The 25,284-nt window shown below is 46.2% G+C and overlaps 1 protein-coding gene across 1 annotated transcript in view; it reads right to left on the minus strand.

Moving 5' to 3' along the window:
• MYOCD (myocardin) overlaps positions 1 to 17,754 on the minus strand; it is a 37,749-nt gene extending 19,995 nt beyond the window's left edge. The window contains exons 1-3 of the mRNA XM_054571081.1: positions 17,724 to 17,754; positions 15,694 to 15,855; positions 1,659 to 1,834 (exon numbers count right to left, since the gene is read on the minus strand). Of these exons, the coding sequence (XP_054427056.1) occupies positions 1,659 to 1,834; positions 15,694 to 15,855; positions 17,724 to 17,739 (354 nt within the window). The 5' untranslated portion in view covers positions 17,740 to 17,754. The remainder of the gene's footprint in view (positions 1 to 1,658; positions 1,835 to 15,693; positions 15,856 to 17,723) is intronic.
• Positions 17,755 to 25,284: the final 7,530 nt, after the last annotated feature.

Raw genomic sequence — 25,284 nt, forward strand, 5'->3', positions numbered from 1 at the left:
CCTTCATTCCTGTGCTGTAACGTTGACAAAAAAGGGGCAGGCACTGCTCAGGATCTCCCCCTGGGGCTGCTCAGTCCTTCCCCGAGCCCCGGCGCCTGCAGAGGTCTGCAGGATCCCGTCCTCCAGAGCCTCAGTGTCCTCATCTGTCACACGGGGTTGCCGGGTAAAAGGACAAAATCATCCTTGCATCTTGCCTGGCATGGTTCAGTGGTCCCTCTTCCCCTCTCCTAGGGTTCAGCGGAAAAGTACTTGCCTTCTCTTCAAACCGTCCTTACATCAGAAGCTGAGGAATTTGCTGTCAGAACAATAGCACAAAAGCTCTGAAAGTCTGTTTGATGTTATCAAAGAGGCCTGGCCACACAGACCAGCTGTGGCCTGCGCGCAGGGGAAGGGAGAGCGCTTTGATCGCGAGTCCCCACGGCAGACGTGTGCGTGTTTGACTCTGCTGTTCATGTCTCCCAGCTCCTCCCACTCCATGTTGTCTCCGTGGCAGCTCCCACGGAGGGAAAGAGGGCACAGCAATGACCAGCAAGTGGCACTATTTCAGGAAACAGGGCCCTGGATGATAATTACCAAACTGTCCCTGGTGTCTGTATGGTGTTTTATGGTATAAAAAAATATTTTCAAATGTACTAATTGCAGTCCATCCAACAATTCCAGTGAGGCCAAGGGGTGTCAACTCTGGCTAAAGGGCAGGAACTGAGAGTCTGAAGAGCTCTCCCCAGGTGGGTAGTTGTAGAACCAGGGCCAGAAGACCCACATCTCACGGCCACTCCGGGGGGCATCCTTCCCCTCATGCGTGGGCACCCCCACGCTTGCCCTTAGGGCTCCCTGAGCACCAACGAGCCGGCTGAGGAAAATCCCGGTAGGTCTGGTGGCTTCTGGAGGGGCAGCTACCATGCAGTGTTCCCGCAGACCACACGGGTCTGCAGCTTCGAGGAGGGGTCCCACCTGCTCCTCTGTCAGCACTGGCTGCAGCGGGGCTCCCCGCCTGGGGACTGGGGAGCCGGTGGGAAATGCGGTGAAGTGGCTAGCGCTGGCCCTGGTGCACAGTGAGCCTTAACACCTGGCCCTGGCTGCTGTTAGTAATCATCGTGGTTCTTTACAAATGTGCTTTTCACAATATTTGCAATATACATTCTTCATGTTTTAAGAGTGTGTGGACTGGTCCAAAAAGAGGCGAGTGCTGTGCTGGGTTTGGGGCTGGAAGTGGACCTTGCAGTGGTTTGGCAGGTAGAACCCTGCTCCCCGTGGGGCCAGCCCGGGCCTCTGTTTGTAACCTAGCCCGGCTGGTGACTCAGTGAGTGGAAAGACTGGGCTTAGAAACCAGTCCTGCTCGGCACGTTCTGTCCAGGACATGGTTGGTGGGGCATCTAATCTCAGTGAACCTCGTGTTTATTTCCTCTGTAAAAATAGAGATAAAATGTATCTACTTGGCAGACTAGATGCTGGAAAAGTAAGTCAAAGGGGATGGCCCTGGGGTTCTCCCTCGGGGCTTTCTGGAGTGTTTTGCCACTACACACAACCCTGGACCTACAAGGGTGAGGAAGGCACCGAGGTGACAGGCCATCAAGAGGTACCTCTGGATCTCAAAGCAAAACTGCGTTGATTTTAAGACTGAAGAGATGAGATGACAGGCTGACATGTGGTTGGATTACCTGCATTGTCCCCGGAGGACCTGCCGAAGAGGTCTCTGTAGCTTTACTGTCTGGGGGGGATCTCGCTGGGCCCTGGGGGTCTTCACTTCGAGTGTGATCTGGAGAAAGCCCATCGCTGCTGCTGTCGTCCTCGAAGGCGAATGCATCTGCCGACTTGGAAAAGGTCACCTGGTTCCCTGAGGGGTGACATCCAAGACTGGGTCAGTGGCTTAGGCACATCAAATGCTTCAATGGGTCACCCCGGAACCCCTCATCTGGATTAGCTCCTTGATCTGTTTCCAGTTCAAGGGAGGAGTGAAGATAAATTTTAAGTTATTTCATTTCTCATCTATTTACTCCGTATGGGAGCTTGGGTTTTTAAAAGTGATCATGTTTGCAAGGAAAGATGACTTACATTACTTGTTAGACTGTATTATCAGGTTTACCCATTCCTGAACACTTTCTGTATGAACCCATATCTTTTTGAAACCAAATCAGGGAAGAGGGAAGACAGAAGAGGGACCAGTGGACACAGACAGAGGCCAGCGAGGCGAGCCCTAGGGGAACGCCCGTGTCCCTCAGTCTCCCACAGGAGACAGAGCTGAGAGGACCGCGTGTCGTGTGCATGATCCTCAGACATAAAGCAGAACACACAGCACAAAATGTTTAGTAAACTTCGCTAACAGAATAGGCTAGGACAGCTACTAAGTTTAAACTTCTAAATGTCAAAATCGGCCAGTGTCACCAGGGTGTCCCAAAGCCCCATTCGACTAATGCCAATCTGTTTATAAAAGCCATGAGTGGGTCTCAGAAATGTTGGGGTCATCTTTATTTATCATTTGGATTTTCTTTCGATTCCTCCTCTCTCTCTATTTTGGAAATTCGCACCAGCTCACTCACGCAGAGGATCTTCCTTGGCGGCCAGCTGGCCTTTGGAGGGGGACCTTAGCTGGGGGAGAGGGTTTATCAGGCCAGATGGGGCTATAAGGACATCTTTACATGTCCCTTATGTTTCTTCACTGCTCATTTCCATCTGGGTTATGATCCAGCTGCACAACGCAAGATGTGCGGGGGCCACGTCGCTCCTCTGGCGGGACAGCAGGCGAGGCGCTTCTGAAGGAATGTGGGCCTATCGGGAAGTTTCCAGCCTGGGACGCTGCGGTCGACTCCTGCCCCGAGCAGATAAGAGCGAGGAGATTGCACCCCGCTGACCGGAGAGGCAGCGAGCCGCTGGAAATCACGGAACAAATGTGATTTGGGGCTTGTCATCGCCACCGCTGCTGGCATCTGTCACGGCCCCGCACTCTGACATCCAAGGGTCAAATCAGGAAAGGGGCCAGACAAGGACAGGGCAGGTGGAAACTCCAGTCGCTGGCCCATCGGGCGGCCTGCTGACCTGGGACGGTTTGGGGACCCTATTGCTACTTTTCTAGGATTATAAATCATACATGCTTATCATAAAAACTCACGCCACATGGAATGTCCATCATAATCCCCCTTCCCATGAATACTTTGTTTCCTTTTCTAGATTTAATTCTATACATTCTATACATATAGCAAGACATACACATACACATTTAAAAAAGCATTTCATCCAGATAAGACTGGGTAAAATATCTATTCTTAAGCTTGCTTGTTTTTACTCTAAAATGTTCCCTGGAGATCTTTCTATGTGAGTACATGAAGATTTTCATCAATTAAAAATCATTATTTTTTTTGGTAGCAGCTACACTTTTCCATTGCATTAATGGGTATTTTTATTTTTCAACTTCTATTTTGTAAAGTGCATTTTTAACTATAAAATATCTGAAATAATGCAGAGACTAATATAAAACATCTGTTTATGTATCACCTGAAGTAAATATAGCCTATCATGTTCTTATATTTGCATCAGAAATGTATTTGTTTTCCAACAGGGGCATTTCATTGGGCATTTGACAAATGTCAACTTTTTCTGTGAGGTCAGGGGTCCCTCCCCCCACCCCTTTAGCGCTGTGGTCTCAAATACCTCCCTCTCCCTCTGAGAGTCCAGAATTAGCTCACAACCTTCCCTTCTCTTTCTCTCATGGCAGAGCCTGTACTCTGCAAATAAAGCTGTGTTTGTCATTTTCATGGAATGAGAAAAAAATGTATATATTCCTTTCTCCAGGGGATCATTGGCTTGAGATCTTCCCAGAAGGTCCTTCCAGTTGCCTCTCTGAATATGCTTCCATTTTAAACTTGACCTATACATTTCTTCATTTTAGAAACCATGATTTTTTGAAATTTCCAAATCCTCCTTCTATGTGTGGGATTGAACACTCTGTCCCTGTTAGAACGATTCCCTGCATGAGGGAGGGCCAGGTGGGTATGGGTGCTGGAGGGGGCGGGGGGTGAAGCCTTCCTCTGCCTGGAAATCATGGCATTTCACGGGGGCCCACTGGGTACACACCTACACACCCAGAGCCAACGCCATTCCCGTGCTCAGGGCGCCCGGTGCGCAGCTGCGCTGGCCCCTTGGCCCCGGTCTTCTCTGCCCAGCAGGGCCCGTCTGACGGCCTCAGTATCATCCGCCGCCCCCACCCGACTTCTTCAGTCTAAACGAGTATGGATCTTCTCGGTGCGGTTTGACACTTCAGATGACAACTCCCCCCACCCCTGCCCCGCACCTGCCATCGCTACCCACACCCAAACAGAGTATCACATCTCAAATGTGTGCAAATTAGAGGGAATTAGCCAAATTGCGAAGTTGTCCAAGTAGTGTAACATGGTTAGAAATGTTGCAAGAAGAGTTGGGGGGTAGGGGGGAGAGAGAAAGAGAGAGAAAGAGAGAGAATGGTTTCTCTTCTTAGCTCCCCACAACCCCCTTCTTCAAGTGGAGTGACAGCAAATGATAAGAACAGTCATTTGTATCAATAGTTCAGTCAATAGTGCAGCAATGATAAACATAATCAAGTTTCGTTAGGTCTCGTACTGGACCAGGAAGTCAGAGCAGGGGGCACATTTTCTCATCTCTGTTTTGAGGACCTTGCAAGGTCCAGGCCACCCGGCAGCTCTGAGGGGGCGCTGACCGAGGGCCCAGCCTCGGGGCTCCCGGAGCCACAGCAGAGGGGCAGGAAGTCAGTGCCGCTCCGTGGAGGCCACCAGGGACCTGGGTAGGGACACTGGAGGACCTGCTGGCTGGTCGGAGGGAGGGAGCACAGAAAACAGCCGACGTCTCTCCTTTTTCTGCACACATGTCCCAAGGACATCGCCATATTCCACCACATATTTTACTTGAGTTTTTGTGATGTGAGGGGCTGAATGTGACGTCTTGATTATGAGAACAAAGAAGGCGGGAGATTCTGGGAAGGGTGGTGGTGAGATTTCACTGGGACTTGTCTCAGAGACGGGCAGGCGCGGTGGGGGAAGCCCTGTTGCTGCTACCAGTACATCACCATGTCCTTTGCACTCTAGCATCTGGCATTGGGTGACCTCAGGTTGAGGCACTGGAATGACGTGGAAAAGTCTAGAAGTCAAGCGCCTGGAATAAAGGAGTCAGTAATCAGTCCCATTTCCCCTGTACTGGGGAGAGCATTCCTCAATTGTTCATTTCCAGCCTTCCCTGCTCTAAGGGAAATAGAGAGAAGCAGACTCATAATCAGATATAATGTCATGAAGGGAGAGCAAACCACGAGAAGGAGGCGATTTAGCTGTGGCCATGGGACACAACTGGAAAATCGTCAAGAACTAGGCTGGGGAGTGCTGCTGGCGGTCGCATGAAGGAGACAGCAGTGTGGGGCTCTCCGAAAAGACTCCTGGAGGAGGCGGGACTACATGGAGCCTGAAATGCCTGTCAGCTGTGGACAGGCAATTAAGGGGGGGGGGTGGCAGTAACGGGGAGAGTGGAAGGGAAGTGACAGAGTAGTGATTAGCAGAGCTGGGCTGGGAAGGGTGAGGGAGAAACTCTCCCAGCTGGGGCAGAGGTTTATTTTGGGAGCTAATCCCTGGAGAGACAGCTTCTAAGAGTCTACTTTATCGGGTGATATCAATCATGTAAAGAGGTTCCTCTGCTTAAACCAATGAAGAAACCTTTAGTACGCGCGACCACGTATAGGGTAGTTGTTTACACCTGAATAAAAAAAATACAGGTCAAAGGCCAAGGCCCCAAATATGACTCCTGTGTGGCATCCAAAAAGCACAATGTGCCAGGTCAGAACATGCCGACAGACACACTGAGACCAGTCAAGGGCTGGCCAGGCCGAAAGACCCCGCCAGGGGGCCCCAGCCACGCACTGCTCCCTGGGCGCCGCGAGTGGCTCGAGTCTGCTTGCCAGGGCAGGAGGTGGGCGAACAGGCGGGAGCCCACACACAGCTACGCACTCGGCCAAGACTCTGTGGCTGAGAAAACCGAAAGACCCTAAGAGCAGAGAGGCCACGAGAGCCAAAGGCAGCGGCTTCCCTCTGAGGTGAAGTACGTGGTGTTCGGTGTGGTCAGTAAGACACTGGGTTCTGGAGTCAAACGGGCTCGGTTTGTTTCTTGGTTCTATCACTTCAGTGGTAAAGTGACTGCTGGAAATCTATTTGACCTCATGGGGCCTCAGTTTCCCCACCTATACGATGAGAAGAAGAATAATAGCTGGCTTACAGAGTTTTGAGGAGGAAAATAACACAGCACATGTAAAGGGCATTGTATGGTATTTATAATACAGAGTCCCTGATGTGTAATTGTTCAATAATTTTAAGCTGCTGTTATTGTTAGTATTGTTTTTGTTAGCAGTATCTGCTTGTTTCAAGTTTACCATGATGAAAATAAAAAAGGCCACCCGCACGAGGCCATTTACCCTGTGGCCAGCTTTGCAAAGGTCAGCATGACCGCAGAGACAGGAAAAGTGGCTCCTCCGAGTGGCTCGCTCTGGGACAGCAGAGACAGACCTTCCCCAGAGCAGGAGGGGTGTCACAGGAAAGGAGTGCCACATTCTCCTCTCCTTCCTAGTTGAAGCCAGACGCATGTGGACATGTGGACGGGGACAAAGGTTGCCTTATCTCACTGCCTCTGCAACAACCAAGTCTATCACCTTCGAGCTGTGAGCCTGGGCCTCTGCTCCAATCTCCCTGGTGCTAGGCTCTCTGGGAGTGTTGTGCCCTGGCTATTGTCCCTGTAGACACTTTGGGGGTGTGATGACAAGGGCCTGCTTTGGGAAGCCCTGATATCATCCCCCAGCTATGCCCCCGGGGCTGGCTCTGGGCACTGGCCCCTTGGGGACCTTGGCCTGCTGACTCTTAGCTTCCCTGTCCCTCTTGGGAGTGATTAGATGAATGAGTCAGTTGTACTTTCCTCTGCATAAACATTTAAAATTCCAAGATTAGGGTGAGATAATTGGAGTCCCAGTTACCTTTCGGCTGGGCCCACACCAAGGGCTGGAAACCACGAAGTGGAATGTGAAAATGGGCCGAGCCTCTTATCTGCTGGCAAGCGGAGCCAGGCCCCGCAGGAGGGCTCCAGGGGAGCTATTTTAGCCCATCCTCTCACATCCTCCCGGAGGGGCCTGAAGCAGAACCCATTCCCTCAGGGAGAAGGCTTCCAGGCGAAGGTGGGCATAGCTTCAATGTGGCTCTGGCCTCGAGGTGTGTCAGTAGCCAAAGACACCGTTTTCCTCAGAGGATGGATCGCATCATCCTGCAAAGACAGGCTGCACTGCCCTGGAAGGGGATCAGAGCCTTCATTCTGCAAACAGATGTCAGTGGACGTTTGAAGGAATAAAGAGTCCTTTTGCTCAGTTTCCTGCCTAGAAAATTGCCTTAAGTCTCTAGGCAGATCCTGATCCTAGGACTACAGGAATTGGGAAAGATAGTCATCTTGTTTTAAGCACTTGATGTGGTTTTGGGGCTAATTCTCTAGGCACCAAGATCCCCAGGAGTGTAGAGATAGTTCAGCGCTGTCCCTCACTTCTCCTCTATAGGACACCACCATCTCACAGTACCCTCTCAGGTTTCTAGAAACTTCTCCCCAGCTGCAGGCCCCACTTGGGCATGCCCGGCCTGCTCTGACGGACGCCTGCGATCACTTCAGTGGGCAGCAAAGGCCAACACCAGCACAAGTGCCTTCGCTCAGCACCAACTAACTTTCCTTCTTGCCGCTTCCACCCCCGCCCCCCACACAAGCTCCTGGCAGGCTTACTGTCTATTTGCCTTAAAAGTGAATAAGAGAGTGTCAGGATTTCCAGAGTCTTGAAGTTGACTGCATTCTCAGTAAATATGATTCTTTTTGTTTGGTTTCATTATGAAGTCTGAGCCTTAGAGACATGGGTGTGCAAAAACTAGTGTCGGACCTTTTGGAAAGGTCACAGGACAGTTGGGAATGGGGGACTTCTGGGCCTGCCCTGGTGGGCTAGAAACGTTGCTTCCTATTCAAAGGGTGAGGGTGATAAAAACAACTCACCCGTCTTTGATAATGAGGCTGTGTATTCCAAATCACAGACCTGATTTTTTTTTTTTTTTTTTTTAAGTAGCTGAAAAGCTGACTCAGGCATTCGGGCGGAGAAGGCTGGCTCAATCCAAGGCCAAGATGAGGACCCGGGGGGAGACGGTGCTTGTTCACTGAAGCAGAACCCCAGGACCCTTCCACTGATAGGGGAGCTGGGAAAGCTAGCTGTGTTCTGCCTTCCTCAAGCACAAATCAGGACTCTGGACAATAAAGAGCTTCCTTGGGAGCTAAGGGAGGCTCCTGTCCCCTGAAGAAAACACTTGGATGACTAGAGAGAGAACGAACAAGCTTGGAGTAAGCTGAGGGATCACTGAGCAACCATGGCCCACGCCTGAGCTGAAGAAGCTCAGCGCCAGCAGAGCGTTGCCGTTCTCGTAAATCACCACTCCCACGTCCCCTCGTGTTTGCTGTACGTGGCATGCTGGCCTGAGAGAGGGTGGCTGGCGGGGAGCTGTGGAAGGAAAACAGGTGCATGCTCTGAGAGGCCGCCCCTCCTCCTGTGCAAGTCCAATCGGGAAGCTCCCTGCTCCTCCACATTATGTCGTTCCAGTCGTACGAGCCCATGTCTCCTCCAGCCGGAGTCGGCAGAATTCCGCTTGCCTCAGACAGTGCACTTCTAGGCTGGAAGCGGGGTTGCTAGCTGACTCCTTTTAGGAGGGAGAAGTTTTGGGGGAAAGATGCTGCTGTCATTCAGCCAACTGCAAGAGGGGCTGACATCTGGGAATGAGAAATCAATGCCAGGGTGACACCTGGTTCTCTCCCAAACACTATCCTTCCTTGTGCTGGGAGAGGTTCTATATATTTTTTATCTTAGGACTGGAGAAGAGTTGGCCTTTTTGAAACTTGGAGGGAGCCAGACAATGACGGAGCGTTCTGTGCGGAGCTTGGCAGAAACACAGAACCACAGCTGCAGAGAGGGCCGGGGAATGTAAACACATCTGGAAAGGCACGTGCAGGGAGGGAGGGAGAAGCACACGGAGACCGGGAGAGTGGTGCGTCGTGAGCCTCCGCCGAGCCCCCGCTTCACCAAGGGGAGGTGATCGGATCACAAGAAGTGACAGGAAGGAGGCTGGACCGTCATCGCTATGGGAAAGGCTACACAAAGTGCTGTCTCTACAGGTAGTCTCTCAGCAACTCCTGTCTTTGTGACGTTTCGTACGATGACATCACCTTGCCCACAAACACTCATGCACTTTGAAAGATGACCACAAAAAACGCTGATGCGTGAGTTGACAACAGGTGCTCAGTTCCTCGTTACTCATGCCCACTTCTCGACTTTCCTTGGGTTAGGTCTGCCTGTATCCTCCACCTGTCTCAGTAGCCATTCCTCTCTTTATTCTTCACAGGATCCCTGCCTCTGTCCCAAATATCACATGAGAACTTCATTTTAGCCCTCTTCCCTCTTCCAAACCCTCCGTTCCCCTGACCACCCTCTAATGGTCACTTTTGAGTCTTTGTACCCTGCACTGATTCTACTTTTTATAGCATTTATCATCTTTTATTATGATATATAATTGTTTTTGCTTATTGTCTGACTTCCTCCACTGCTGGAGCAGAAATCTTTGTATGTTAGTTTACTGACGTAGCCCAAGCACTTAGAATTGTGTCTGACACATAGAAAATGCTCCAAACATATTAAGAAATAAATGAATGAGAGGGCAATCTTATCTAGTTCATCAGTTTAAATTACCATATATGCTAAAGTCTCTCAAGTCTATAGCTTTGGCTGATACTTTCTTCTGAATTCTAGCTGAACACACCCACTGCTTACGTAATCCCTGCCTGTGGAGTTCTTGTGAGCCTTTCAAATTCAAGACTTAAACAGGAACTCATCATCTCTCCCCAAATCTGCTCTTCTACGCACAGTCCCCATCTTGATAAATGGCTGCCATTCACCCAACTGCCCAAAACAGGAACCACGGTGTCATCTTTGACTCTTTCCTTTGTCCAAACTGATACAGTCTACCGACCACCTAATCATGCTAAATCATTCACCTCTCAGATCCTTTTTTTTTTTTTTTTCATGCCTGTGGCCACGACTTGGTTCAGACTCTCATCAACTCTCAGCAAGCAAGTCCAGTAGCCTCCTCACAGAGCTCTGTAACTCCATTTCACTTCTACTGAGTCCACATTGCAGCCGAGGGAGCTTTCTAGATGGAAAACCACCGCCTTGTTCACGCAAAGCACAGCGCCGATTCCCACCAGGAGCGCTTCCAATGGCTCCCCACGGCTTACTGTCAGTATTAGCATTTTATTGTGTTCCCTCTTATTGGGTGATTAGAAGAGGGCTTATATTTGTTCCCTTAGGGGATCAGAGGAGTTTGAACCTCTCTACTGCTTTGAATACAATTTGAAATGCCTTTATAGCCTGACCAGTGCTACCTCTTGGTTCTTACTACTCATTTCTTCCCTCTCCTTTCAGAGCTCATCGAAGAAGCCACGACTCCCAGGATGCCTTGGTTAGGTACGTACATTACATTTCCATTGTGACTTTTATCAGTTCCCTTCATAGGGATTATCACAAGGGAAGATAACTTTTCTTCTTTTATGCCTCTTTTCTTGCTGAAGTGCAAAGTCCTGGAGGGCAGAAATGAGACTAAATGTGCTAACATGTCCCCCGTGCCTGGCTAAGTCTTTATATACATTTAAAATTGAATACACCTTGAAAAAAGCCCTCTGAGACAGCCGTTATTATTGTTGGGGTTTCAGACAGGAGCCACTGAGGCACAGCGAGATTACCTAACTCAAAGGCCAAAGTCACACAGAGTCCAGCTTTGAAAACCAGGCTCCTGCTATCCTGCCTTCAGGCACCTTGGCGGCCTGCTCATTACTTTTTTTTTTAAATAGCCTTCATATCTGTTGCCTTCAATCCATTTCCATTGCCCTTGACCGTGCTTGTGCTCACGCCCTCCTGACTGCTCACCTGAATGGGTGCATCCTTTTTCCCCGTCCCTCCGCCTCCATCCCCTCCCCCGGCAGGCGAAGCCAGGTGCTGCGCCTGCCCCTCAGCTCCCGTCGTGGAGAGTCCCCTCATGGACGGAAGGTCAAGGGAAAGGAATTTGGGGAAAGACAAGAAACCAACAAAATTCATGGACAAATTCATGAACAGCTTCTTTGTAGTAATAATCAATGAAAAATAAAAGACTTTTAGCAAGTGTAATGAAAAATAGAGGGAGGAAGGGGAGAACACACAGATTACAACATTTGCAATGAAACACGGAGTGTAACGCCAGGTTCAGCGAAGCTTAGAACAACTGTAAGCCAATACTTTATGCAACTTTAGGTTAACAACTTTGAAATTCAGGGAGGATGATGAGAAGTTTTAGAAAAATTTAAATTGTACAAGGTGCCTTAAGGAGAAAATTTGAATACACAAAGAACCATGAACAAAACTGAAGAAAAGCTGTCGAAGAACGGCTCCTGGGAAAAGCACAGGGTCTCGGTGCTTTTCTCAAAAGAAGAAAAGTTATCCTCCCTTGTGATAATCCCTATGAAGGGAACTGATAAAAGTCACAATGGAAATGTAATGTGTGTACCTAACCAAGGCATCCTGGGAGTTGTGACTTCTTCGGTGAGCTCTGAAAGGAGAGGCCTCCTTTCCTCGGAAGCCTCACGGGGGGACCGAGCTCCTGAGCTTTTCCTTAGCAGAGCTTCCAAGCAAGCAATCATCGTGATCATACTTAAGCATTTCCCAAACACGAAAAAACATGCAAAGGTACTTACAACACTTTGTGAAGCATGTACGGCTTTGACATTGAAACCCGAGAAATGTAAAACAGCAACAGTATAGTCCAGTATTATTTGTGAACATCGCAGCAGAGAGGACTAGCTATCCATCAGGATTGATGTTCCCCTGTCATAGTATGGGCACATTGTTGGGAAACCTCTTTTCATAAGGAAAAGAAGTTTCCCAACCATACCTACTCTTCGCACAGTGGAATGTGAGTGGAAGTGATGTGTTCATTTCCAGGTTATGGCTTTTTCAATATGTGTGGGGGCCTTTTCATTCTTTCTTTCCCCTTCGCCTCAGAGGGTGATGAAGCTCTAGGGCACAGGTTGGTAAATTATGGCCTGTGAGGCTGCTGTGTTTTTATAAATAAAGTTTAGAACACAGCCATGCTTCTGTCCTTACTTACCACTCTGGCTCCTTTCAGGCCACAGCAGCTGAGCCGAGTGGCTGCGACAGACGGCTGAGATGGGCTGGCTTGTTCACTGCCTGGCCCTTTGAGAGGACGTCTGCCGCCCTACTCCGGAGGCTGCCCGGGCAGGAAGCCTGACGGAGCCCGCCAGGCCCAAAAGCCTTGCCATGGAGGAAGACCCCGGGGTGTCTGCACGCTTCTGTTCAGCTGCCGAGCTTTCGGGGTCTAGCAGCTACCATTATTCCAACTAATATTGCAAGAAATGCAAAATCTCAAATAAAATACTAGCACCTTCTAGAAAAAAGAAGCTATGAAGATTTTTTTTCCCCAGACATGTAAGGTGATCAGAAAATATAGCATAGCCCATAACTAGGTCTAAAAAGAACACCCATGTGATCTTTTCTGCATGTTGAAGGCATTTTAAAAACAGCCTCCATCTTACAGACTACTCTTAGTGGAACTAGGCAGAGAAATACTTCCTCAGAATATCTGCTTATACCAACGGCTGATATCATATATGGAGGTGAATGACTAGAGAAATTCCCATTTAGGATAGAAACAAAGCAAAAAATAAATGTTATCAAGGACAACAGAACAAAAAACATAACGTACATGTAATGATGTAACACTGCTTTTGAAGCACTGGCATTGCAGCAATAATAATTTTCTACGATGTGCGTATTAGGCATTATTAAATTATATAATAAAACTTTTACACAATATAAAGTAATATAAGTTATATGTACTTTATATTCATACATATAATTTTACATATGATATGCATCAACATATAATGTAAATATTTTACATACAATAAAATATATTTAACTTCATTTGTATAATATAGTATACTTTATAAGTTACAACATTTACACAAAACTCATATAATTTATAAATATAAGTATATTATATAATTTATAAACAAAAATTATATATAATTTGTGTTATAAATATTCTGTATATAATTTTAAAAATTATATTAATTACATAGTATGTTAATAAAACCATAATGTCACTTGTCAAGTATCAACCAGTGCATCAAGGCAGGAAAAAATTGAAGCAGGAGGCAAATTTTCATTATTTGCAGACAGTATGACTGTGTACCTAGGTAATCTAAGGTAAACTTAGAAACTGCTGAAACTATTAAGAAAATCTGCAAAGTTATAAAATAAATGTGTAACATCAATAGGTTTTCCATATGTCAGCAGTAATTGACTTTACTTTAAAAAATCTATTTAGGAATATAAAGGAAGACTTGACTAAGGAGAGAGAGACTGTATTTTTGCCTCAGAATTAATGTATTTCAAACATATGAATTTATCATAAATTAATATATGAATTCACTGCAGTCCCAAAGAAAATTCTAACAAGACTGAAATCAGCATGTGATAAACTGATTTTAAATTTTACTCAGTATATACTTGTGAGATTAGTCAAGAAATACTAGAAAGATCAGGCCAATATAAAAAAATTTGGGAAGACAGATATTAAAACAAATTGTAAAATATATCAATAAAACTGTAATACTAGAGTTAGTTCTTTCTCTTAAATCATACACTTAAAAAATATCATATGTGCTCAGCATTGGATTATAAAAACAAAGTACATAAATGTTAGAAGACAGTATAAGAGAATGTCTATATTCTTGAACTAAAAATATTTTCAATAAGTAAATTCAGAAACCATAAAGGAAAAGATTAATAGACTTAATTACAGAAATTGAAAACTGCTATTGGTAAAATATACTCTGTACACACACCCACAAAGCCCAAGGACAAACTGCGGAAAGGATCTGCAATACCTAAGGCAGATGGAGGACTAGTATTTTTTCCCTTATATAAATAGCTTTTACAAAGCAGTAAGGGAAGAAAATGCCCCATAGGAAGAAGAAGAGTAGCCATGAACTGTCAATGACACAAAATCATGTGGAAAAATATAATCTCACCATAAACCAAAGAATGCAAATGAAAATGAGATCTTTTTCCTATCATACAAAAATCAATAATAAATTTATATGCATGGAATAGAATGTTCAAAGAAATGATAAGAGATTATCCAAAGGAGAGCTTCTCCTGTCCTGGACCTTATCAGAGCAAAGATGGAGGTGGGAGCATATGGTTGAGTAGGCTAGTCCTAATTCAAAGGCACAGGATAATCAATGTGAAGGGAGAGGGTGCAGAAGATGGTAAATCACAAAGGCATATATAGGGGCACTGAAAGGTTAGCGTATTGTCTCTCCTAGAGTTGATATTTTCATATTTACAGGTTCCAAATACAAAATTCATGTGGCCTTTGAATGCTGGGTAAGAGCAAGATTTTAGAGTGTGGATACACTTAACGATAAGTTTGATAACAAACTTAGTGTTTGATAAAAATGTCTTTCTACATACAGCGGTTCCTTGGTACTCATCGTTAATTTGTTCTGGAACTCCTGAGGAGTGCCAAAACTAACTGGTACTGAACAATGAAGCATTTTCTCTTGCGATGCAGCTTCATGACTCATACAAGTTCAAGCAAGTGTGACAAGTCCCCAGCAAGCACCAAGTGCTGAAACATTTTTTTTTTTTTCATCAAAATGAGACAAGGACAGGGTTTGGTGAGTTTTGAAGCCAACAAGTACCAAAGTATGACTGTACTTTTTCAAAGTGTGTTTAAACATTTATTTGTGCCCTGCTTGTTAAGTACCTAATCCTTAGAGCTCTTTATGGGCATAATTGGAAGAAAATAAGTTTGCCTATGGGAACGTTCATCTCTCCTTTCTTCCTTCTACCACATTTTCCCTGTTTCACCCCAACACCTCTATGAATGGATTCAGGATGCTCAGGCTGTTGGGCCCATATGCTCTCAATTGTTAAAAAGTCTACAAATGATTTTATGCAGTTTATAATAGAATTAATGTTTGAGTCTCCTCTTTAGGTATTTGTTCATCAACTTTTGAGCACATATGAGGGTTGTTGAAGAGTTTTCGCATGCTTATGGACCTGACCTTTGCTTCCAGAGCCTAGGAGTTGGGCAGGCTCCGTGATCGTCCTCTGAGAGAGGTGAACTAAATTGGGGAAACCGCAACACACAGCTGGCGAACCGGCCCTAGAGTTCAGACCTCCTCATCCAAGGCCAGGCCGTGTCTGCTCTGCTGCTCCACCCCCCTGTACAAGAGGAAGGCTGAAGACAGCCATGGTCTCTAAGTGACGGGAGCTTATAGAGCACGTGTTTTGAGGATTATATCAAGTGGGGTTCTCAACCTGCTTAACGAGAACAAAATTCATCTATGTTGGCCTGCCCTTGGAGGGTGAATGGATGGGAATTTGTCCTTACTCCCAGGACCTCTGGTTTTGGGACCTTTCTGGGATAGCAACCTATGGCATGAATCTTGTCCAGGGAGAGGCCTGCCGCCCCAGCACCCCAGCAAGCTGGAGCAATGACTGCCTCACATCTCAGGGCACAGAGAGGAGCACGCCGCTTGTTCTCCTACCTTTTATGGCCTCTTTCACAGTAGAATCAACAGGCAGTATGTTCTTCTCCACCAGCTCCAGCGGCCCTGGCCGGAGAGCAATTTTTTCATTGAGATCATCTGCAAGTCGGGCTCTTTTCAGCTTCATCTGAGCAGTTGGAATGGACCTCTCTGCAGTGGAGGCTGAGGGGTTGAGAATAAAAGGATTAGCTGTAGAATTTGGTGGGTGTTTTGTTTTGTGGGTTTTTTTGTTTTTGTTTTTCGCTTTTGTAACCAAAATAATGTGTCACATTGTGCTCTACCATCCTGATAATTTTTCAACACAATCATCATTTCCCATGGATTAGCAGCTAAGACTAGACACTTCTAAATAAAGACAAATAGCGAGTCAGACACACAGAAAAGTTAGAGAAACTTGCTTTGTGAGGATTTTTGAAGAAATGTACAATTTGGTGATTCTGTAAGCAAGCAGTCCACGGGGCCTGCAGTGCTTGCTGACCCTCAGCTACAACATTTGGATGCACATCCTGTACCTGTTCCCAGGTATAGGCTGAGCGTACAGTAAGTATTATCTATTATTATAATTACTTGTAGTGGTATGGTTTCTTTGGGCTTTTATACTTGTCGATGGGATACTAACTGATTCAACTATCCAGGACAATTGTAAAAGAAAAAAGATTCCTTTGAAACAGTTTTTCAATTAAATAGAGGAATGTAAAAAATGGAATTTATCCAACGAGCAGTTGATGACCCTTTGGCGGGCGAGAAGGGTCTCTGGCAGAGCTCTAAGCCATGCCTGCGTTCCTCTGGCAGTTAGGCCGCCGCCCGCTTCTGCGGGCAAACGTGAAGGAGGAGCTAGTCGACTAGGTGCTGCTCTAACACAGAGCTGCAGGGGAAGATTCTTTAAGAGTTTGCAGCTTTATTCTCAACTTTGAAAACTTAAAAAGTGAGATATTTACAGACAAGCCCGTCAACCCCGTTGTTCTGTTATCTTCATCGTGTTAACCCAGGCCTAGCGTCTGACCTGGAAATCTTCATACAGCAGAGACACAGGGACACCTAATTGTTGCAACAGGCCAGATGTGTTCTAAGAAGCTGTATCTGCACAGCTCTTGATGTGAGATGGAAGCACCAGGAAACTCCCCACTTAGAATCAATAAGTGGGTGTTTTTCTTGATTATATATATATATGGGCTATATATTTTGGCTGGGTCTATATATTTTCATCATAGAATGTGACTGAAAATACAGTCTATGTGTATGGTTTTCCTTCCCTAAATCTGGTTGCAAATACAGTTTTATTTTCTGGGGGTTTTATTTTTTTTCATAGACATCATCTTGTAAGACTTTTGTCATTAAATCATTATTCTTTTAAAGCCTTATTTGTAGTGGCTGCAAGGTATTTAATTATATGGCTGACGGGTAATTTATTGAGCCCATCTCTTATTGTTGGACGTTTCACTGTGTGCAATGTTTCACCATCTAAAGTAATTCTGGATAAACGTCGTTGTACATAAATCTTTGCATGTGTGATTATTTTCTTTGGATAAAACACAGGCAGATCTCATTTTACTGCACTTTGCTTTATTGCACATCACGGATGTTGTGTTTCTTACAAATTGAAGGCAAGACCTTCCACCACCAAAAAGATTACGATTCACTTTATTTTGACGCTTGCTTTATTGCAGTGGTCTGGAACCAAATCAGAACTATTTCTGAGGTAGGCCTGTACCAGAACTTTATTACTAGGATGGACACATTGTAAAGGAATTTGCTATATGTTGGACATTCACTATGTGCTCGGAGAGAGTTAGGAGGTGGTACAGCTAAGACTGGAACCCAAGCCTGATATCTTTCTAGCCATTACATGGCTTCCCAAATTGATTGTCTAAGTGGCCTAGAATGACTAGGTGACTGCTCAAAAGCACCAATTTCTAACGGCAGGGGACACTTTCTAAGAGGACTTAGCAACTGTACAGAGACAAACAACTCTCGCAAATGGCCCACCATTTGCGGGGGGCACCCTGGTTTATGATTTCCTGCAGACTTACCCTGGAGAATGTGCATATTAACCAAGCCAGCACCGTCGGACCTGTTTCTGACCTTGTGCTTCAGGGTGTCTTCAGTCTGCAGGCACAAGCAGAGAATAAATTCTGTTATCAACCACATATAGTTGAGTCATCTAGTTTTAACTTTAAGAGAGACCTGATTTTCTCAAAGAGCAGGGTATGCTTTTTATGACAAATGGAACGTGCAAATATCCCGGGTCCCCTATGATTTGATGCAGAAACACAAAAGCCTCTTTGATAGTTTTAGGATGGAGAGAGAAGATAAAGAGGTAAAAAGCTTGCGTCTACAGCAGGGCTGCAGAGTCAAAGGCCAGGTATTTACATGTTAATAAAATATTAATGAAACCGTGATGACACCAAGCTGCTTGCATTATAGTTAATCCTGTTCCATTGCCTCTTAAAATGACCATGACATTAATTAGGGTTAGAGATGACACAGAACCCGAGTCCATCTGGTATAACATGACAGCATGTGCCCTCCTCCTGGTATTCACCTGACCCCTCCCTTAGGACAGTAGAAATGTAAATAAACCCTGCAGCCTGAGGCCCGTCCTCAGCTGGGAGGACACTTAGAAACGGACTGTTGAGTGAGTCTCATGCCTGCCTGGTCACGGAGCTGTCTGTAGGGATGCCGTGGGCCGTGGCAGGGCCACCCTGCACCTCAGCCCCCTGGTTCCCAGTTCTGGGCTTTAATCCCACTGTATGGCTCCCCTATTTGGCCCCTGGGGACCACCCCAGCTCTGATTAAACAGACAGACACACAGCTACTCCCCAGGTAGTAGGAACCACGGCCTCTCATGAGTGAATGCCTTTCTAAGAGTTACAAGCTCTGTTTCTTTCTCCACTCAGACTAGTTGCAAGGCCAGAACTCTTAGACAAAGGAATCTTGGGAGAAAAACACCAGCTGTGTGTTTCCTTCCCCTTTACAGTGTGGATGCTTGACATAGTATTTATATTATTGAGATGTTCAGGTGGCAGAGATTTGCTATGAAGATACAGAATATATGCCAATTTTGACCCAAAATGCCACTCCTCCCCCAGAAACAGAAAGAGAAGTAAACTCAATGCCTTTTGCCTTGAGTAACTGCAAATAAGATCTGTATCGACGGGCCTTACCTTAGCACTGAACTGCATTTAAAAAAATCTAATTGTCACTGAGAAAGGACTGTAATGACAAGGAAAGTGGCCTGCAAACCAACTTTCACTTCCTTGTTTAGAATCTCTTTGACTTCTTTTTTTTTTTTTAAATAAAGATTTTCTTTCTTTTTAGAGAGAGGAGAAGGGAGGGAGAGAAACATGGATGTGAATGAGAAACAACCATCGGTTGCCCCCGGGGACAACACTAAGAGCCTCAGCACGTGGCCTGGCCAGGAAGGGAACCAGTGGCCGTTTGCCCTGCTGGACGATGCCCTTTGACTGCTACTGCATCCCGGCAGTGATCCCCCAACAGCAGGAAAATCAGGGACATTTTTAAGCTAAAAAGTAACATTTTTAAAGCTAACATAGGTGACCCCATTTCCACTGTTTTCAGTTTATAGGACTAAGATTCCATAGTGTTGCGGGGGGCGGGGGCACGGGTTAGGGAACTGGCAAACTGGTTGAGCTTCCTATAGGAATTCTGTGGGCTTTAGCCAAAGGTTAGCATTCAGGGACTTATACCCTGGAACCTAAGTTCAGGAAGAGGGCAGTTTGCAAAAAAATTACCTTGTCACTATCCAAATGTTTTCTTTGCTCATGGAATACAGTTGGACTTTTCAGTGCTGAAACAGAAAGACAAAGACGTGAGCAGAGTGGGCCCAGGGCTATGGGCAGCGTTGCAGTACTTGCCGGTGCGCTGGCTGAGCTGTGCACAATACGAACGTGGTCGCCTTTATTAGGCCACAAGCAATTGAAGAGGAAAGGCTTGGAGGACTCCAGCTTCCCTGAAGCCACAGAACACAGAGGAAGGTGGAATTTAGGCCTAAACCAGGAGGAGCAGTAGAGGCAGGTGCGACAGGGAGAGACATGGAGGCGACAGGGCATTCCAAGTTCCTGAGGGAACACAGGCCGATGGGAAAGGGGGGACAGAAGCAATGCTCTAGTTCAAGGAGGGGAGGCTGGGGTAAGTAACACCCTCTTTGACTTTCCTCTGCCGCTGAATGCAATAGACTGCGTGGAAGCTGTGGTCTGTGGGCAGGGGTCCCGTATCGTTAAGAAGGGACTTGCCCCTTGGATGTGGTAGGTGGCTGGTGGGTGGGAACGTGCAACTAGAGGTGTTGAGTGAGAAGCACAGAACCAGACTTTGAGGGCTGGAAGGACCTTGGAGATAATGAAATACAACTCCAACCCTGAACACAATGGGGAAACTGGGGCCCATGGAAACGGGTTGACTTGCCCAGGGTCACAGCAGTAGGGCTAGTAGCCTAGGTCCTCTGACAACCTAACTTCTTTCAAGGTGTGTGTCCAAGATATTAACAACCAGGGATGCAGGCACTGGCCAGTCATGGCACACGGCAGCCATTTACAACCTCGACCGATCACCAGCCTCCTTTCTTCCCACTACGCTCTGTTCTCCTACCGTCTCCCAGCTCCTCCTCAGCATGAGTTATTAAACTTTTTGACTTAGCACAGAAGTAAACCATCATTCAGCAAAATTCTACATTTTTCTCTTAGGCTTTCTGGTCCCCTGCAACAATCTTCATCAGGAGCCACAAACAACCCTTCTTCGTTACAAGTGATGAGGTTGATCAGAGATTACAGAATTGCGCTAAATAGTTTTCTGTGTAAGTTTGAACAAGTAAACGAGTCATGTGACCCACAGTGTTAATATTACTCCCACAGGTGTCCACTTGTAAGCTACAGGCAATGAAATATTCCTCCAAACTTTGGCCAGAATAAAAAACTTGGCCAAATTGGTACTTCGGCCTGTGTGTGTGTTTATGTGAGTATCTCTGTGCATGTGCCTCATTCAGTCCTTCAGATCATGCTAGGTTTGAACAGTTTTCAAAAGGATGTGCTGGACATTAAGCCAACTCTTTTGTGGTCCAGACTACGTTGTCCTCTCTTGAGGACACTGCTCGGGAAGGGGCTAAGCATGCTCTCTCTAAGTTTCCCTGCGTCACCCTATCAGTAACAGTGTCATCTAAAGGAGCAAGCGGAGCAGCCCCAGCTGGCTGCCACGTACCAAGCATACTGGACAGGCCCCTTCTCCTACCTTGAGCAGATTAAGAAGCTTCCCTTCATATAGGGAGAAAAAATTAAATGTGTTGATTGAACATCATGTTTTCTATGGATCTAATAACAATTTCTCTTGGCTGTTTTCACTCTTAAAATGGGTTTCTTTGCAAAACCTGCTGTTTCAAATGGCCCCCTTCCCTCCCTCCTTTTGTCCCTCCTCAGTGACTCCAAGAAATCATTTGGGGACATGTGTAGTTCTACTGTGATGCTCGCACATTTTCTTTGATTTGGGCCTGGTCGCCATCCTTAGTAAGGAGGTTTGCTTTTTCCTGCATTTGATCACAGTTACAATTTATGTTGACGCAGTTCTATAAGCCACTCCCATTTCCCTAGGCAACTAGATCCTACACCTCTGCTTGAAGTCCAGTGGATCCTGGTGGGTCTATACGATCTGAACAGATAGGTCTTCACCTGTGTCCCACACGCTGGTGTTCATCTCCGTAGGTATTATACACTGGTGTGCTTTAATCACTTACAATCCTGAAAAGGAAGTGATCTTACTGTGACCTGATTAAGTGGTTAAGAAGAATAACACGTCCTTTTCCTTAAGAAGCAACCCCTAAGGGAACAGTATGAATGTATCTTGAGATATCAAATGGTTTTAATTGGGCTTAAGACTTGGGAGGAACTTATCTGGTTCTCTTGTCCCTGAGGTTCTTCAATTCTTTTTAGCACAGTTTATTAATTGTTCTAAGAAACATTGCATTTCCTGTATCTTAGTGTGTAGAGCTATAATTCATCACTTCTGGGTGTTAACAACTCCACTGTGAAATGACTCATACAGTCCAGTTCTCTGATGCCAGGAGCACGAAGGTCTTCTGGAACCTTCTAGAAAACACAGGGTGGAGAAGCTATGTCCCATTAGGACTTGGGAAGGAAGCCAAAGAGGTCAACACCTTGCATTTTACCACACACTCTTCTCCTCAGGGCTTAAGGGGTGTTACAAGGGCATGGGCTGGAGGTCGCACTGTGGAAAACTACTCTGCCAGGCCCTGCCACAGACGTCGGCGTTTTCTGTGACTCTCGAGAATGTGGGTTTAGTGACCTCCCCTGAGGGCCAGCGCAAGCCATGAAGGCACCCACCCAAGTTGGCGTTTTGGAAAACACATAAAGGACCTCTTCTGCCGCCAGCCCTGGGAGTATCAAATGGCAAAATTTTGTATTTAAGGGACGTTGACATTTAAGATTGAAAAGGAATTTGAATTTCTAAATTAAAAAAAAAATAAGTCAGTGTGATTCAAATTAAAATATCATTGTCAATTTCTAACAGCACATCTAACTCACTCAGCCACACATCTAACTCATTCCCCCTGGAGGGAGACTAATTGTTTCTCAAGAGGGAACTCATGTTCTCACCTCAGTTTAGTTACCGGCTCTCGCTATTTCGGTGCCTGCAGCTCCAGCTAACTTGGGTCAGATGTGCATACAAACCTTTGCTTTCCTAGAGCTCAGGAGAAGGTCCCCAGGTGAGAACAGGCCCCTGCATCCCTGCTCTGCACTTTAACCTCATGTCTTCATTGGGAGCCCAGAAAAAGGAGGAAACAGATCACGGGGCACTGTAACCAAGTAGGGAGAGGGACCGGCACTGAGGTCGGGGGGCTGGTGTGAGTGGAAGCTCTGATAGCAGAGGCAGGGCTGAGCCTGAAGCAGAGTTTGCCTCCTCTCACGGGGTGCTCACTCCCAGGCTTGGAGGGCGAGAACCCACCTCCCTCAGTATTTCCTATAAGGGTCAGGAGGCAGAATCAAACATCAGGTGTCCTGGGACAGGAGCTAGAGAAGTAGATCTCAAAGTGTGGCCCCCAGACCAGCATCTTCAGCATCACCTGGACACCTGTCAAAAATGCCATTCTCGGGCCCCACCCCAGACCTACAGAGTTCAGAACTGCTGAGCTGTGGGACCCTGGCTCCGCGTTCTAACCAGCCCTCCAGCTGACTCTGAGGCACACGTCTGGAGCCGCTGCTCCAGGGTTTGTAAGGCCCATGGGTCCTGTTCCAGGGTCCTTGGAGGTTCAAAAAGGGAGTAATGATTTCTAGGAGTGATGTTCAGCATTTCAAAAACCCAGAGAAAAGGGGTATATCTGCCCATGAAAAAGCACTGGTTGGTAAGTTTATGTGCCATTAATTAATCACAGACACATGGATTAATAATTCATGTAGGGTCCTTGGAGAAGAAGACAAAACTGATTCAAACATTAGATCTATGGCAGTGATACGTATAATTAAAGAAGTCGTGGGTGACTACAACTTTGGGAAGCATCCATTTGGGCTCCGTCCTGGCTTTGCCATCTATTTTTGGTGTAGCCTCAGACAGGTCTGATAGTCTTCCTGTGTTCTCAGTTTCTCACTTATAAAATAGGTTTAATAATGTTTGCCCTTTTTTTTTGCCTCACTTTTAAAGGCAAATTGGAGCATGAATATTTTTATTCCAAGTAAATGAGTCAGCTGTGTGTTATCACCATGCCATGGGTAAGTGATAATGTTTTGGAAATTATTTTAGGTTGACAAAAAATTGCCAATTCATTACCCAACTAGTAGCTTTAGGGGTCTTCCCCATGTAGCTTTGTAATACTGAAGACCTGGCTTTGGCCCTGGGAGAAGTGAAAATCTTGGAGTTTCTCAGGAGAAGGGTACAAAGATAATTTCAAAGTATGTCTATAATTACTGGCTTACTATCCCCTAAGGAACAAGAAACCAAAGATTGAAGGAAAAGGGAGGAAAGGAAGGAATTTAGGATTGTTGACCAAAATGGATTCGCCATGAAAATCCAGGGTGAGCCTTTTCCTATCTCTGAATTCGGGATGTTAGAAAGAAGGGAAGAGGCAGACAGGTTAAACCCTCGTGCCGTGTTCTGCTCAAACAGCCAACAGTGTGTGGTAGGGTGCTGCGGGGAAAAGCCAAGTCAAATGAATGCACTGAGGAAAGGAAGGAAGGCTTTGCCCAGTCCACGTCTCAAAACTATCATGAAGCTGCATGTGGTGTGGGAACAGGAATTGCCCCAGTCACTCTTCTTGCTATGCAGGAGGAGAATCACAGAATTCAGGGATTTACCAAGGCTTTGCAGTAAGTATGTGGCTGCTGTGGCTTGGATTAGTCTGCAAAACAAATAAAGGCAGCACCATTCATAGACAGCTCATTGTCTCTTTAAGTTCATTTACATTGATCAGATCATGGAACCAAGCGGCCCCTACGTTTCACTCTGGCCAGCGGCAGCTTTCTCGGAGTTTCTGCGGAGAAGCCACAGCCCCTCTGGGCCCTGGGTCCTCCGTAACCCATCTCAGCCCTCTCAGCTTGTTTTCTGTGTTCCAGGGCAATAAACCGAATGTTCTCTCCTCTCTCCCCTGTATTCATATAGATTAGTCCCCACTAATACAGCCGTGGGAGAGAGAAAGAAAATGTAATTGATTTTCTTCAGTCCTCCCTGGTACCCCTCCCACGCAATGATATCAATATTGTTAATGGGGATAATTAAGTGGGAGTGATGTGGGGCCCCTTCTGGGCTGTTTGTACTCTGACTCTTCTAGGCTCTATGGGGCCTTCCTCACAACAGATGGTCAGAATGTTTACTGAATTGCTTCCTGATCTTTGGTTGCATCTAATCCATATAGCTGATCATGCCTCTGCATTAAGGCTTCTAAAGTTGTTGGAATAAAATTGTGTCATTTAAGACTCTGCGCAGGAGAGTGATACCCGAGGAAAAAATTGTAGGTGAGACCATGTGCATGAGAAATGATGGACAGATCCACAGGTCTAGAAGGGGAGGAGGCTGCTCTGTCCCACAGCCCAAGGAAGCAGAGAACCTTGCTGTCCTCCTGCAGCCTGAGCCTGGAAGGGAGGCACAGGGAAGCCACTCCCTGTGATTTGAGTTGATGGTGACGAAGTAGGCAATGTGAAGTCTCCATTTTGAGATTCAGAGATAAGATTTTGGCGATAAGTCCAAACTCATTCTTAAATATTTCTATGTTAACTTCAAGAAGATTATTCCACTGAGATATTATGACAATTGTGAAAATGTGAATTTCACAACTGATATTATACACGGGAAAGTGACCTTAGGCTCTGGCTTAGGTCCATGCTCCTGGCTCAAGAACCCCTTTCCCACTGTTTAAAGTTATTCCACGGGTTCAGTGCTGGGCTCAGAACCCTGCCTTCCTTGACAAAAAGTCAGGGAACGATCCAAAGCACTGGAAGGCGACTTTCCTAAGCCTATAATGCACACGAGTAAGAAATAAGTCAGTGCTTAGTGAAGCGATTGAGGGGATCATACAAGAGAATTTGTCCCTGGTTGCTGTGGACTTTTGTTAACTCATCAGCTAACTCAAAACCTACA

Source organism: Pteronotus mesoamericanus, unplaced genomic scaffold (genome assembly GCF_021234165.1).
Source record: "Pteronotus mesoamericanus isolate MK-2021 breed Mesoamerican mustached bat unplaced genomic scaffold, CSHL_Meso_final contig_22, whole genome shotgun sequence".
Lineage (NCBI taxonomy): Eukaryota > Metazoa > Chordata > Mammalia > Chiroptera > Mormoopidae > Pteronotus > Pteronotus mesoamericanus.